This window comes from Quercus lobata, chromosome 7, assembly GCF_001633185.2.
Source record: "Quercus lobata isolate SW786 chromosome 7, ValleyOak3.0 Primary Assembly, whole genome shotgun sequence".
Classification (NCBI taxonomy): Eukaryota; Viridiplantae; Streptophyta; class Magnoliopsida; order Fagales; family Fagaceae; genus Quercus; species Quercus lobata.
Window position 1 is genome coordinate 3,704,389 of NC_044910.1, and position 16,284 is coordinate 3,720,672.

The window sequence follows — 16,284 nt, forward strand, 5'->3', positions numbered from 1 at the left end:
ATGATACCTACAAAGAGCAAGGTAATTAAAGTATTTATTTGTTGCTTCTCCAACTTTCTTGTACTAATAAGTAATGATATATATATATACCTACATATATATATATATATATATATTGAGAAACAAACACAAATACACAAGGGAGAAGGAAAGAGATTTTAACACAAAGGCATACCATAAACTACAATCAAAAGCCATGGTAAATATTATGTAATAATATGTGAATCTTATAAAAAAAATTTAAAACGTGAATATAACATGATAAATAAGATGTAGATGTGGGCTTAAACTAAATGAATAGCTTTAAACACCACGTCAAACATTACAATTTTAAACAATTTCATGTCCATCTTGGAATTCTGCTGATAGAAGCTTTCTTTCTCTTGCATAATTTCTTTGTCTCTCATTTCATTCTAATTAATCTTTAGGGGAAAAAAAACAATTTTCGAAAATTATGACAAAAAAGATGAAGAAAAAACCTTCAATAATCCCTACATTCCTTAAAACTCTTCACTAATATAAAGGAAAATTTTGCATCTTACTACAACCAAAAAAAAAAAAAAATTCAACAACCATTTATCTTAAAAAAATTCTTTAGATAGTTATAGATTTTTTTTTTTTTTTTTTTTTTTTTAAATTGCAGAAAAAGTAGATTAAGGTAGAATCTGTCAATCTGATTCCAAGCATCAAGATGAATTAAAACATGCACTCCTGCAACACATAACTAAAACAGAAGAGAACACTAACACAGGAAGCCATTAGCCAGACTTCTCAGAGCACAGCTCATTTGGGCATTTGGCCAGTTTTTTACCCACTGGATCAGTCCTAGCTTGCCAACTTCTATCACCCATTTCCACCAAGCAAGGTAACTGTGACATGGTCAGCCAGATCATGACTGCTGCACTTGTGACCCCCTGTGGGGTGACATGTTTCCTACTAAGCTTCACTGACAGCTTCAGCGACAAAAAGGGAAACTATGGGTTTGCCACCACCCAGTGTTGAGCCACCCTTTCACCTGAAGTTGCTGCAGAGTACTAGCTACAATTCATAGATTTCATGCATGCTTTCATTTCAATATTGGTATTTGTAGCAGTTGCGCCCTTTGATAAGAATGTCGTAAGTTGCTTCTTCCCAACACTATCAGATGAGACCCCAGAGATTAATATAAGATTGCCAGTTGGAACTGGTGTCATTTGCAGTATGCTGTTTATTATATTTCTTGCCAACCGCAATGGAATTGGCTTCCCACTCTCTGCAAATGAACAAAAAATCTCTTTTTGGTATCAACCTGGCCTTTTAAAAGTCTACAGACTCTGGATTCATCGGGTCACAACATTATTACATTCTGCTCCATTTGAATTGACAAGATGATTCTCTGTAATTGAACCACTATATTAGTTGGAAATAGCCTGTTTTTGCCTGTCAATATTACAAGAACTTCTAATATTGACAATGCAAGGAGATGACAATAGTGTTATACCATAGAATCACTATTATAGTGCAAATAATGGCTAAAATCAATAATTTTGAGTATGTATATGCAAACACACTCATGCACACCAGCCACAGTCCTTTTATCAAAATCTTGAGTAAATCACTGAACCATGTACTAAAGAATGTACTATTTTAATTTGAACTATAATGACTGAACTTCAAAGGGTAAATTCAAATTCAAATGCACATGCATATGCAAACACACTCATGCACACCAGCCACAGTGCTTTTGTGAAATTTGCTAAATCATGTTATTTCAAGAAAAATCAGATAATATTTGAGATTTGCCCCTTGGTTCAGCCAAAAATGAAGATTGACACCACGGAATTAAATCATAAGTTCATAACCATTTCAATAAGAACCACCACACTGCAATTACCAAAAAGAAAGGAAAAAAAGAAGTGTTAAAAAATGATCATTTGAGCCACTTCAATGCTCAATACATACTTGGAATCACCATAAGCCATATGATGCACTTTGGAGAATGTGACAATTAATCGTTAACTCATTCACCCAAATCACTCTATACAAGCAACATAAAGCATAATTTGGTGATTTGAAAATACCAAAGTGATAATCTACATTTTGAAAGAGAAAATGTTCCTATAAAAAGCATAGGTAGGAAGGTAATATTTGCAAAATGTCAGACCAATTCCATTAAAGTAGATTACATATTTAGAAAAAAAGGAGAAAGAAGCTTGCTTGGCTAAGAGTTTAAGGGCAGAGTTGATTTCTGAATTCTTTTGTGTGTGTGCGTGTTTATAGTCTAAGGATAGCATTCTCATTAATCAACATCATTTTTATGGCATTACTATTCAAGAAATGAAAGGGAAGTGAATAATTAATTACTCTGCAAATCAAGGTACACATGCAAGAAATTTTTGAATGGTAGGCTATACAAGCCACCCTTCTCAGGACACCGCTTAAGTTGGGCAAGCACTGGGTTAAAGAACTTTTTAAAACCTTCGCACTATAGTTCTGCTTTGAGGCATATGCCCTAAATTCTAGCTAGGTAGGCGTGATAATTCAGAAATCAACTTCATCACTCACCAATAATTTTATTTTCATAATTAACATGATAAACTCTTATGAAGATTTCATAAACTTAATAAACACATGGAGTGTTTATAAGTCCTATTCCCAACATCTATGATGCTTTTACAAAAACAACTCTTGATCAAATCTCCTGACTAGACAGTTATAGAGGATGGTCCAGATAATGTTTTAAGGACTGCTAAAATTTTCCGATGAATACCAAACAGCATGATACATTCTTATGAACAATATCAGTTACTTGGACATGTTAATGTTAAGGGAAACTTCATCAAATTACAACTCTTATACATTAAAATTGTATAATTCATTACATAAATGAATAAGGTTCTGAAGCAAAAGAGATGGCATATGTCAATATATATATTATATAGATACATAAATATCTAATGTTAATGGAGACAATACACATTCTCCTGCCTAGTTTTCCTCTTTTTTGGTAAAGGAAATATAAATTACAAGAAGATATCCACATACAACTTGAAAAAAGCAGTCCCCATGTCCTCAATAGTTATACTGCCAATTATCCAAGGACATGGAAATCCCAAGTCCAACAATTATCAACTTGTCACGTTGAGCACCAGAAACTCTTCTTTTTTTCATTTTTTCTTTTTTTTTTTTTTTTTTTTTTTTTTTGTTGTTGTTGTTGTTGTTGTTGTTGTTGTTGTTGAGAAACTCAAAAATTCTATTTGATTATCTAAATAGCTGGCCAAATGTAGTGAATCAAAATGGCAAAGCTATAAAATGAATGTTCTTCGTCAAGTTGCCAACATTCCAAGGTGATAAATTACCCAAAAGCTTAAGTTGTTAGGAAATGACATTTAGCCATTATTCTAACACTGCCCCTCATGTGAGCCAAATATGTGAAATTTTAACTTTTTCAATGGGAGGTAAAGTGGAGATTGGATTTAAATTCAAGACCTTCTACTCTTATACCATGATAAATTACCACTTGTTCTAACAACTTAAGCCATTAGGAAATGGTGAATTTAATCATTTTACAATTTTTCAGACACAAGGGAAGCTATATTTTCTTTATCTGCTTTGGAATTTTTTTTCTCCCCATTTCATTCTCACGCATATAAGAATAAGGGTTTTACCTCTTAAAAAACTCTCATATCCATTTTTTTTTTAAAAAAGGAAAAAAAGAGTGCAACGTACTTCAAGTTTATTGACATGAAACTTTTTAAATGCTTATTTGTGAAATTTCCTTATCACTTCATATGTGGGTGTGACTGAGTTAGGAATACAAAAGACACCTCCAAGTTGTGCATGTCTTACAAGAAGCAAATCAAAATATCCTAAGCCGAATAATGCATGCTTTCAGAAAAGAAGAAATGCATTTCAAAGCATCTAATGAATAGAAAGAACAGATTCCATACAACAAAATGACTTACTAACTCATAAATTTCAGATCTATCATTCTGGCTCAACAAATTTACTCATCAGCTCGACCTGCAACAACTCAGTAGCTTCCCGCACCTTCCTTCGATCCCAAAATCCACCAACCACTGCATTCCATGTCCCTTCAGCTGGAACACATCCATCAATCACCATTTCATCAACAATGCGAGCAGCCTTGTGCAGGTCTCCTCTCTTACAGAAACACTCCACCAGAGAATCAAACGTTCCAGTATTGATTGAGATACCCCTACTCCGCATACTAAGGTACAACTGAAAAGCCCGGTTCGGATCACCATTGGTACAAAGGCCTTGTACCACCATATTATATATCCTAACATGAAGGCTCCATGTCAATCGGTTTGGTGAGATTCCACCAAGGACCATCTCATCAAGGAAGTTTGCAGCTTCCTGGAACTTAAAAACATCACAGAAGCCATTAATAATCTTCATGTACAATCCTGCATCTGGTTTCAATCCTTGAAGCTTCATCCTGTCAAGAATCTCCAAAGCTTCTCCAAGCTTTCCTTCTTTACAGAGTCCATGAATTAAAGTACTATAAGTTATCATGTTGGGCCTTTGGCGTTTGCTTATCATCATCTCCAATAGCTCCATGGCCTGTGAAGAACGCCCACCCTTGCAAAAACCATCCATTAAAGCACTATAGGTAAACACATTTGGGTCAATACCTTTACCCGTCATCTCTTCGAGTAATCCAATAGCTTCATCCAAATCATTGGACTGACACAAACCATGTATCAAAGAAGTGTAGGTCACAACACTAGGCAAACAACCTTTTGTCTCCATTTCTTTGAATAGCTCCTTTGCTTCACCAATCTTCCCAAATCTACATAACCCATTAATCAAAGTACCAAATGTATACGAATCTGGAGTACACCCACGATTAGGCATCTCACGAAATATCCGAAGCGCAGAATCCATTGTCCCACTATTCTTGCAAAGGGCTTTAATCAAAACATTAAGAGAAGCAACACTAGGTGGAATGCCTATTTCTCTCATATGCCTATAAAACCTTAGAGCTATCTTTAACTGGTTTTCTTCAACAAGAATGGCAAATACCGTAATGTAAGATTTTTCGGTTGGTTTGCACTGAAAGTCATCCATCTTGTGGAAGACCCTAACAGCATCCAGTGGCCTGTGAACACGACCATAGGCTCTGCAGATTGACAAGAATATGTCTTCCGTAATATTACACTTTTCCTCCTTCATTCTATTTAGGAGCTCCTCTGCCGACCTAAACTGGTTTGAGGAGACTAATTTGGAAATCATTAGACCAAAGGTATTATGATCATGCTGAAACCCATTAGCATACTCAGCTGTCGCTGAATCAAATATCAGAACAGCTTTCTGTACATCCCTTTCAGCTCGTATCAACTGCTCAACTAGGGAAGGTGTGATTTGTTTCGACCATTTAAACATAGCCTTACTACCCATTACTGGAAATTCTCTTTCTTGAATCACCACATTCTAAATGAAATCAAATCTATTTATTCATGGCACATATCCAAACACTCTACCAACAAAAATATGCAATTTTGACTACTTGCAGCATCCAATGAGCATACGCTAATAAGTAAGGAAATAGGTCGCTTCTGAATTGAAAAATCTTCTTTAAGTTACAATGCATAGTCTCCCAATGTTAAGGTCATGGTACCTGTAAGAGTAATAAACAATGACAAGAAGTTCTTAATACTCATCAAGACCCAATAGTGTCATAACTAAAACAGATGCTTGGAAATTCTGCAAATGCTCAATACCTTTAACATGTAAACTAACATTAATAAATAAATAAAAGACTTAAATACACTCTTGGTTACTAAATTTTAGCCAATGAGCAATTTTAGTCCTTGAAGCTTTAAGTGATCACTTTCGATCCTTTAGATGACAATGCCAAACCAAAAACTGACGCGTCATCACTCCGTATGGACTAAAAGAAAGCAAGCACTTCAACTTTGTTAGGGAGTAAAATTGACCACTTTTAAGTTTTTTAAGTACTAAAAGAGATCACTTTTAAGTCTGTTAAGGACTAAAAGCAATCATTTTAAACTTCAAGGACTAAGATTGCACATGGGCTAAAGTTTAGGGGAACAACATTGTATTTTGGCCTAAAACAAACTAAAATTCTCTTCAAACAACAAGCATACTCAGACCCCCCCCCCCCCAAATGCTCAGGCAATTTTCCCATGAAAGATAGTATTTTTCTATTCTAATAGCCTTTTAAACCATCCAAAAAGTCTAATGTACGAACAAAGCCACTGGTTATGTTTGTAATTGTCAAGACAATGACAAATACAACTCTCTTACACATTTCATCAAACAGGTGGCGAACGCAACAAATATAGGCTGATATAATAAGAGAAAGCAATTGGGGGATTCAAGTTTAAGAGGAAGAGTAGATAGCTAAAGCCAGAATTAGCTCACCGTATTTTTGGCCAGGCTTTTTACAACATCAGGGACATGGGAACGAGAACTGGGTCAATGAGAACACTGGCTAAAACAGAGAGACATGGGCAGAGAAAACATAAGAAAGTGAAAATCAACGTTGGCGTGTGACACTTCTGTTTTTTTTTTTTTTTTTTTTTTTTTTTTTTTTTTGAATATGACAATTCTGTTTTTCTACCAGGGGTGTTTGTAGTGGCATGTTAAAAGTTTGTCTAATTCATACTTAAATTAAACATAAGTTTGCATTAAAAAAAATTAAACATAAGTTTGGATAATGATCAAAAGATTAAAGAAACGTGGCATCTAGTAATTAATGCCGATGAAAATGGTGTTAATGTTACAACAATAGGACGTGTCCGAATGAAATTTGTTTATTCTCAGTAGTTTTACCTTTTTTTGTATAAATTGAAACAAAAATAAATAAATAAAAGATAACTTTGTTTTTTTTTTTGTTAGAAGAAAATAAAAGATAACTTATTTTCATAAGCTTGAAAATTAAATTATTTAAAATAAAATTGACACAAAAAATAAAGTGAGTTCAGCAGTGAACATTAAATAAAGAGAAATACTACGTACACAATATATTCACAACAAATTATATATATTTGATTAATTGTTATTAATTCTAATTTGAACCTACTATTAAAATTACTTTTTTACTTTACGAATAACAACATGTACAACCTACTATTTAGAATTTATTATAAAAATATTATGAAAATATTATAAACATGACATTTTTCTTAAATAAATAAATAAACTAACTCAAATTCACACGTAGTTCCAAACAATCAACATAGAAGAAATCACAATGAAAAAATAATCCAGTATGTGTTTTTTCTTCTTTTTGCTCATTTCATTTTCTTTCCACCTATTTTTCTTCCAAACACAAGCATTCAATGACATGTTACTTGTGCATTCTCATCAAAGGTGGGATAAATGCCAAAAGCTATTTTTAGTAAAAAAAAAAAACCACTAAAAAAGCTCCTACATCAATGATGCTAAATTCTAAATTTTTTAGCACCTAGCTACAATAAGATATTATTACTAAAACCGATTATCAAAAAAAAAAATATTATTACTAAAATCTTACTGTAGCTAGTTGCTACTAATTTTTTATTATTTTTTATTCTCCTTCTCTCTCTCTCCTTAGAGCATCCTTATCAAGGATTGCAAAAAATTTAACATTTAGCATCTCAAAACCCATTTTTATAACATATAACACACCACTTTACAACACCTTTTCCATCAAAACTTCTAATTTTTTTAACACTTCATTTAAATATTCTTTCTTTATCATTTTTTATTTTTTTTATTTTTCCAGTCTCTTTCGCTGACTCTCTGTCCTCTATGTCTCTCTTTCACAACCCAGCGCCGCCGTCGGCCATATCCACCCACCATCGCCGCAACCCCCTGTAGGAAGAACAGAAAAAGAAAAAAACCAAAGCATAACCACAACCATCCACCAAAATCACAACCAACCACCACCCAACCACCACAAAAACAACCAGCAAACCCACTAGCAGACCCATCTCGCCAAACCGAAACCCATAGGAACCAAAACCCATCACACACACATAAACCCAGGATCGGTGACCCACGACCCACGCCGAACCAAAACCACGACCACAAACCACAGCAGAAAAAAAAAAAAAATGAAGAAGAAGAAGAAACCTCCATCGCCGAACCTCCACCATGACCATTGGACCATCGGACCCACGACCCATGCCCATCAGACCACAATCGCCGACCACGAATCATCACCGCCACCACCCACGACCATCGAACCATCAAATCGGACTCAAACCCATCAGACCACGACCCTGACCATCGGACCACGCCGAACCATGCTACAGAGAAGAGAGAAGAGGAAGGAGAGAAGTGATAGGAAAGAGAAAGAAAAATAATAAGAAGAAAAGAAATGGGCCCCATCTGAATTAAAAAAATAATTTAAATTTTACAATAGGTGAACAGTGCGGTCTCAAATTTAAGACCGCACTGTTCATCAATTGCAAAAATTTTAACATTTAAAACTTTTGATAAAGGTTGTTTTTTAGAGTTTTGAGTGTCAAATGCCAAATATTTGGCATTTAACACTCTTAATGAGAATGCTCTTAGATCTCACTCTTTGATCTCTCTCAAAAAGAATAAAAAATGATAAATAAATAATATTTTAATGAAATGGTAAAAAAAATAGAAGTTTTGATGTTAGGTGTATTGTAAAGTGATGTGTTAAATGTTATAAAATTGGTTTTTTAGGTGCTAAATGCTAAAAATTTTAAAACTCTTGATGAGAATGCTCTTACCTACAAAAAAATGACATGTTACTTGCCCATTAAGAAGTTTGGGCAATGAAAGTACCGAATGCTTGAATTTTTATTCATTTTAAAGTTTGTTTGGGATCTGCTTATTTTGCTAAAACTGGAAATTTTTTGCTGAAAGTATTGTAGATAAAGGTAAAAGTTAGCTGAAATAGTGCAATGAGACTCATGAATAGTAACAAAAATAAGCTGAAAAATAAAATAAGTTGGCAAAAATAATTTTTACCAAATGGACACTTAGGAGGAAAAATATCGTACATTGCATTTTGATAGAATTTAATTAAATTTATGTTATTTTCAACTTGTAGTCAATTTGATTTCTACAGTTAAATCACATAAATTTCTTACATTTTCTTGCACTTTCTTAACAACTAAACACAAAAACATAATTCAATTTTACCAATTTCCAATTCTGATACACACACATTTCAAATTGGTATTTAAAATAAATAAAAACCAAATTTGGACCCAAAATAATTACAAATTGAAAATAATAGGGACCAATTTTCACCTCTTCTTTATGTTACAACATCTTTTTTTCTCCCTTGTGTGTGTGTGTGTGTTTGTTTCTCAAAAAAAAAAAGTATTTTCGCCTCTCTTTTTTCCCCCTTGATAAACATGCTTACTTGTTTTCTAAACAAGTAAAAACGGTTTTTTTTTTCTTTGGTTACTATTAAGGGTGTCCACATCTCTTTGAGTATTTGATTATTATAAGAAGGAACCTCGTGGGAGTAACCTTAAGATATACATTACTTAAGATAGGGAGTAACCTTCAATTGAGCTTCTGGTTTCTTAATCATTAGACCAATAACTTTGGTTTCTTAATTTTTACAAAACCCTTACATTTTGATTTTGTTTTCTCTTATTCTTTTATGTTTTTTATGTTTTGAGGGGAGAGAGACATAAATGAGAGCAAAAATATATATTTAGCCTCATTTTTAACAGAGGTGGGTAACAGTACCCTAACTGAGCTGACCTTAAGTGGGCAAAATACCAAATTTCAAACTAGGGGTAAGTAACTTAAATTTCGACCAAACCACAAGTGGGTAAGTTGTAATTAGCCCTTATTTATTTTAGTAATTCTAAAACTTGGTCTTATATGATGTGCAATTGTCACCAAACATAATTTTTGCTCTTTTATTTTTAGTTATTAATAAATTTTAGTAATATTTTGAAATAGTTTCTTCATATGGCATGATACAAGTCTAACATAATATTAGGACCAAGAAATTGTGCAAGTATATTTGGCTTGAAAATTTTAAGTAAAATTTACAAAATATCAAACAAGGTTTATTTGAGCAAGGGCATAATTGGCATGATTTGATTATCACACTTTTTTTGGAAAGATGCATAAAATATAGAAGATATGTGTATCACGTATAAATCTAAAACAAAATATCTTGTTATTTAGATAAGTTGATAGGAAAAAATTAGAAAATTTATGAGTTTAAAAGTTTCATAAGATATTGGAGGGAATTAATATGAATCATCGTCTCAGGTATATAACTAATCAGTAAACTGTATAATGCACGAAAAAATTAACATTATATAATTTTTTTTATTTAAATATGAAATATGAAATTTGATTAATATGATAGTTAATAAACATTTATTATGCTTGTATTTGTATATATTATTATTTTTATTCTTAAGAATTGCTTGTACTTGTGTTTACATATGTACTTATATATTTTATTATTTAAAGAAAATATGATGTACATGGTTTTAATGGAAGGTTTAAATATAGAATAGAATTAAATTATATATATATATATATATATAAAAAGAAATGATGAAATATAAAATTGTGATTGAAAAACTTGTGTCACAGGTCAACCAAAAGTCAAATATTTTTTATTTTATACATGATATAAGGATTTGCACGTTGATATTCAAAGATGATTTCTGAGAGTGGCACATAGCAAATTGATAATCGGAGATAAAGAATAGCATGGTTTGGATATGCAAATAAGAGACTTGAATGGCAAAAGCATAGCATGGTTTGGATACACAAATGAGAGACTTGAATGGTAGTCTTGAAAATATGTAACTTTGAAAATATGTTCTCAACCAAGTCTATATGTTGCATATCCATGCCTTGCAAATAGTCTTGAAAATATGTTCTCAACCAAGTATGTATGTTCTCAACCAAGTCTATAGGTTGCATAGCCATGCTATACATTAATTTGTATCTAAGTCAGTAATTCTTAAGTTTGTATTTGAGTTATACCGAATGTCTCATCTCTTCTTATTTTGGATTTTATAATCAATACATTAATTTGTATCTAAGTCAGTAATTCTTAAGTTAGTGTTCGAGTTATAATGAATGTCTCATCTCTTCTTATTTTTAATGGGCAAGTTGTAAACATAACACAAAAACTGTTGTAAACCAAGTGTATATCAGTAAAAATTTATAGGGTTTTTTTTAAGCACATCAATAAGAATCATATCAATAAAAATTCTTAAAAATTCTAATACATATATTTTTTTAGAAATTTCATTACGTATTTTATCTTATTTTAATAAGATATCATAATTTAAAAAATAAAAAATAAATGTGACGTTGTATACATCATACTTGCACCATATAACTAAATATTACAACTTTACAAGTTGTACAACATAATTTTTCCATGTGACTCACTGTAAGTAAATTAAAATTGTTTATATATTCTTATCCAAAAAAAAAAAATATTGTTATATATTTTACCTTATTAGATCTATTATCAAAGATATATTTAATAAAATTAAAACACAATTTCCATTAAACTCAAATATCAAAAGTTTCAATAAATTTAAAAGGATTTCATTATTTATTTTAGTAATTCTAAAACTTGGTCTTATATGATGTGCAATTGTCAAGTAACCTAAAGTAATTTTTGTTCTTTTATTTTCAGTACCTATGTTATTAATAAATTTTAATTATATTTTGAAATAGTTTCTTCATATGGCATGATACAAGTCTAACATAATATTAGGACCAAGAAATTGTGCAAGTATATTTGGCTTGAAAATTTTAAGTAAAATTTACAAAATATCAAACAAGGTTTATTTGAGCAAGGGCATAATTGGCATGATCTGATTATCACACTTTTTTTGGATAGATGCATAAAATATAGAAGATATGTGTATCACGTATAAATCTAAAACAAAATATCTGATTATTTAAAATTTATGATTTTAAAAGTTTCATAAGATATTGGATAGAATTAATGTGAATCATTGTCTCGGGCATTTAACTAATCAGTAAATTGTATAATGCACAAAAAAAATTAACATTATATAATTTTTTTATTTTGTTATTTAAATTTGAAAAATGAAATTTGATAAATATGGTAGTTAATAGACATTTATTATGCTTTTTTTTTTTTTAGAAACAAACACACACGCCAACACAAAGGCACACCACAATTCCACTCAAAAGTCATGGTAACTTTTAAGGAAGGGTGAGACAAATTATACTATACACAACACACTCTCTTAAGCAATGTGGGACAATTACCCATTCTGTTTTTTGAGAAACAAACACACACACACACAAGGGAGAGGGAATGGGGTTCTAACATAAAGGCACACCACAACTTCACTCAAAAGCCATGGTAACTTTTAAGGGAGGGTGGGGCAAGTTATATTACACACAACACACTCTCTTAAGCAATGTGGGACAATTACCCATTCTTTTTTTTTTTTTTTTTTGAGATACAAACACACACACACAAGGGAGAGGGAAATGGGTGACATTTATTATGCTTGTATTTGTATATATTATTATTTTTATTCTTAAGAATTGCTTGTGCATGTGTTTACCTATGGACTTGTATATTTTATTATTTAAAGAAAATATGATGTACATGGTTTTAATGGAGGGTTTAAATATAGAATAGAATTAAATTCAATAAATAAATAAATATATATATATATATATATTGTAAGGACTCAATTTGTAACGATCCCAAACTAGTATTGGGTTCGAACGTTAAAAGCTCAAACAATAAAATTTGTAGAGTGTGGGTGTCCAAGAACTAGATTAACTTTAAAAGAAAAACGATTAAACCTCACGTTTATAGATAGATTAGCACTGATATAACGATCAATTTTTCTTTGAAACAAGTTCAGTTCTTTGGTTTCTAAGGTTTTCTTCTGAGTACTCTTTGTTTTTTTGATGTTCCGATCCCCCTCCCTCAATGCTTTCTTTCATGTTATATACTGCCCTCTTGATATCATCTTCACCACACACGTGTAAGTTGGGTTTGGGGGATCTCTTTCTGTCCCATCTAACACCTTCTGGAACCTCCAACTAGCAGCTGTAAGGCTGCTTCATCACTGTTCAGGCATCACCTCCACATTAATGCGGCCATAGAGTTGGTTGAGAGGCAATTAATGCAGAGGCAGCTGTTGTTATAGATATTTGTTTGCCTTTTCTTTCTTACCCTTGGTCCCATATCCCACTTTTAGTGGTAACGTAGCTCCAAAGTACGTTTGTAACAAGGTGGCGTTCTGGTCGTCCTCGGACTCGTATTGCCGAGAAGGATTTTGTCCTCGGACGAATACTGAACTCACCTTACGTGATATTTACTCTTCCTTTCGTTTGATTACCCTTACAACCTGATATGGGCCTCCTCGGACAGTTTTACGTCCTCGGATGGGCCACAGGCCCAATTAACTCGACTTTAATAATTTATTGATTAACCGGCCCCCACATATATATATATAAAGAAATGATGACATATAAAATTGTGATGCTTGAAAAACTTGTGTTACAGGTCAATTAAAAGTCAAATGTTCTCAACCAAGTATGTATGTTGCATGGCCATGCTTTGCAATCCCATATCTTCAAAGTTCCTGGCTTGTATCTTTAAATACATTAATTTGTATCCAAGTCAGTAATTCTTAAGTTAGTGTTTGAGTTATACCAAATGTCTCATCTCTTCTTATTTTGGATTTTATAATCAATACATTAATTTGTATCTAAGTCAATAATTCTTAACTTAGTGTTTGAGTTGTAATGAATGTCTCATCTCTTCTTATTTTTAATGGGCAAGTTGTAAATGTAACACAAAAACTGTTGTAAACCAAGTGTATATCAGTAAAAATTTATAAGGTTTTTTTTTAAGCACATCAATAACAATTAATTATATCAATAAAAATTCATATTAATAAGAATTTATACTATTTCAATCATTTGAAATCATAACTAATTAATTATCCATCATAACCATCGCGCATCCTTAGCATGATGGTCATTTCTACAAGTACAAAGTTCTTATGAGGTGGGGTGGAGGGCAAAGGTCAAGATTCAAGTTTTTAATAGAGAGTTTCACACACATATACATTTAGATTAGGTTATAGTAAAATTTCTATCTTGTATAATAAATAAACTATCTACCATTTTTAGTTAACTATCTATCTTTGCATTTTGGGGCCTAAAAACCTTTAAGGAGTCATTTCTTATATTTAAATAATAATTTGAAATATGTGTAACATACAAGAAAGACATGTGTCTATATCGTGTCGACTCCAATGCACTAAAGCAGTGGTGCTAACCCTTATACATGAAATTATATATTTCTACTATTTAAAAAAAAAAATTAATGTACCAAAACTCTAATAGTGGGTTTAAATATATCATATAATTTAATTTTAATTAAAAATAAATGTAATAGAGTAATAATGTGTATCTTCTCAAAAAAATAAAAAATAAATAAAGAGTAATAATAGGTAAAATTGTGAGACCTCAAATTTATGTGGCAAAATATTATGATGTCAACCAAAAGCCAAATGATTTTGATTGGTAGTAATATCATAGTATCTATTGATGCATTCGGAATTTTGTACAAACCTTACATAATTATAGTAATATCATCTCCAAAATCACTTTAATGATCTCTCACCATATGAACATCCACTAATCCATTCATCCTTATTTGTACTTGCATCATAAAGGTTATTTAGCATCATGTGATGGATTGCTTAGTCTGCACCAATATATCATACAATTATGGGGTCAAAACCTAAACTCACTTGTAGGAACAAAAAAAAAAAATATAAATATACACCACCCAAAAAAAAAAAACAAATATAGTAAGATTCAAATTTTTTACAAATTAATTACCTTCCCATACTCTTTTCATCCATAAGCCTAAAGTAGAAAAAACGACAAATGTGTGCCCATAAAGTCTTTTGGTTGAATATTGTATAAAATGATGTTTATTTGTGATATGGACACTGTTCAAACTTATTTAGAAAAATTAGGAAAGATGTAAATTTCGGTAATGCCATTGCCGAAATTCTAAGAAAAAGTAAGAGAGTGGAAAGAGACATGATGTGACAAAGAGAAAAAAAAAAATTGAATTGTGGCTATACCATTGCCGACATTAGGAGAGAGAAAATATTTACAATTATGGGAATTCAATAAAAGAGGAACTTGAAATTTTGGCAACCATGTTGCCAAAATTTAGAAATTGGGGCTCACAAGGAGAGAGAATTAGTGGAAGGAGGAGAGAATTTGGTTGTGATTGTTTTTTGTAGTAATATCATAATATCTATTGATGCATTTAGAATTTTGTACAACCCTTACATAATTATAGTAATATCATCCCCAAAATCACTTTAACGATGTCTCACCATATGAACATCCATTAATCCATCTGTCCTTATTTGTACTTGCATCACAAAGGTTATTTAGCATCATGTGATGAAATGCTTAGTCTCCACCAATATATCATACAATTATGGGGTCAAAACTTAAACTCACCAGTAGGAACAGAAAAAAAAATATAAATATACACCAACCTTAAAAAAAAATATAATAACATTCAAATTTTTTACAAATTAATTACCTTCCCATACTCTTTTCAACCATAAGCCTAAAATAGAAAAAATGACAAATGTGTGCTTGTAGAGTCTTTTGGTTGAATATTGTATAAATTGATGTTTATTTGTGATATGAATACCGTTCAAACTTATTTGGAAAAATGAGGAGAGACGTGAATTTTAGTAATGTCATTGCCGAAATGCTTAGAAAAAGTTAGAGAGAGGAGAGAGACATGATGTGACAGAGAGAAAAAAAAATTGAATTGTGGCAATACCATTACCGAAATTAGGAGAGAGAAAATATTTGCAATTATGGCAATTCAATAAATAAAACAAATGGACTTGAAATTTCGGCAACCATGTTGCCGAAATTTAGAAATTGGGGTTCACAAGGAAAAAGAATTAGTGGAAGGAGGAGAGAAAATTTGGTTGTGATTGTTTTTTGTGGTAATATCACAATATCTATTGATGCATTCAGAATTTTGTACAACCCTTACGCAATTATAGTAATATCATCCCCAAAATCACTTTAATGATGTTTCACCATATGAACATCCATTAATCCATTCATCGTTATTTGTACTTACATCACAAAGGTTATTTAGCATCATGTGATGGATTGCTTAGTCTCCACCAATATATCATACAATTACGGGGTCAAAACTTAAACTCACTTGTAGGAATAGAAAAAATATAAATATATACCAACCTTAAAAAAAAAAAAATATAATTACATTCA

The 16,284-nt window shown here is 31.6% G+C and overlaps 1 protein-coding gene and 1 pseudogene across 2 annotated transcripts; one reads left to right on the top strand and one right to left on the bottom strand.

Moving 5' to 3' along the window:
• LOC115951405 lies at positions 1-1,371 on the top strand (annotated as a pseudogene).
• On the bottom strand, positions 658-6,537 carry LOC115952260 (pentatricopeptide repeat-containing protein At5g46100). 2 transcript variants are annotated; one of them, XM_031069349.1, is made up of 3 exons: positions 6,391-6,537; positions 3,945-5,623; positions 658-1,375 (listed from the first exon to the last, which is right to left on the bottom strand). In XM_031069349.1, exon 2 carries the CDS (start codon positions 5,401-5,403, stop codon positions 3,967-3,969), a length of 1,437 nt encoding a protein of 478 aa, XP_030925209.1. In that variant the 5' UTR covers positions 5,404-5,623; positions 6,391-6,537; the 3' UTR covers positions 658-1,375; positions 3,945-3,966. The 2 variants fall into 2 exon arrangements, with proteins under 2 accessions (XP_030925209.1, XP_030925210.1); XM_031069350.1 differs by having other exon boundaries at positions 1,180-1,252.
• Between the last annotated feature and the right edge of the window lie 9,747 nt (positions 6,538-16,284).

What these genes read in the sequence shown, in the direction of transcription:
- LOC115952260 (XM_031069349.1), bottom strand. Translation starts at nt 5,403, where the DNA reads ATGGGTAGTAAGGCTATGTTTAAATGGTCGAAACAAATCACACCTTCC.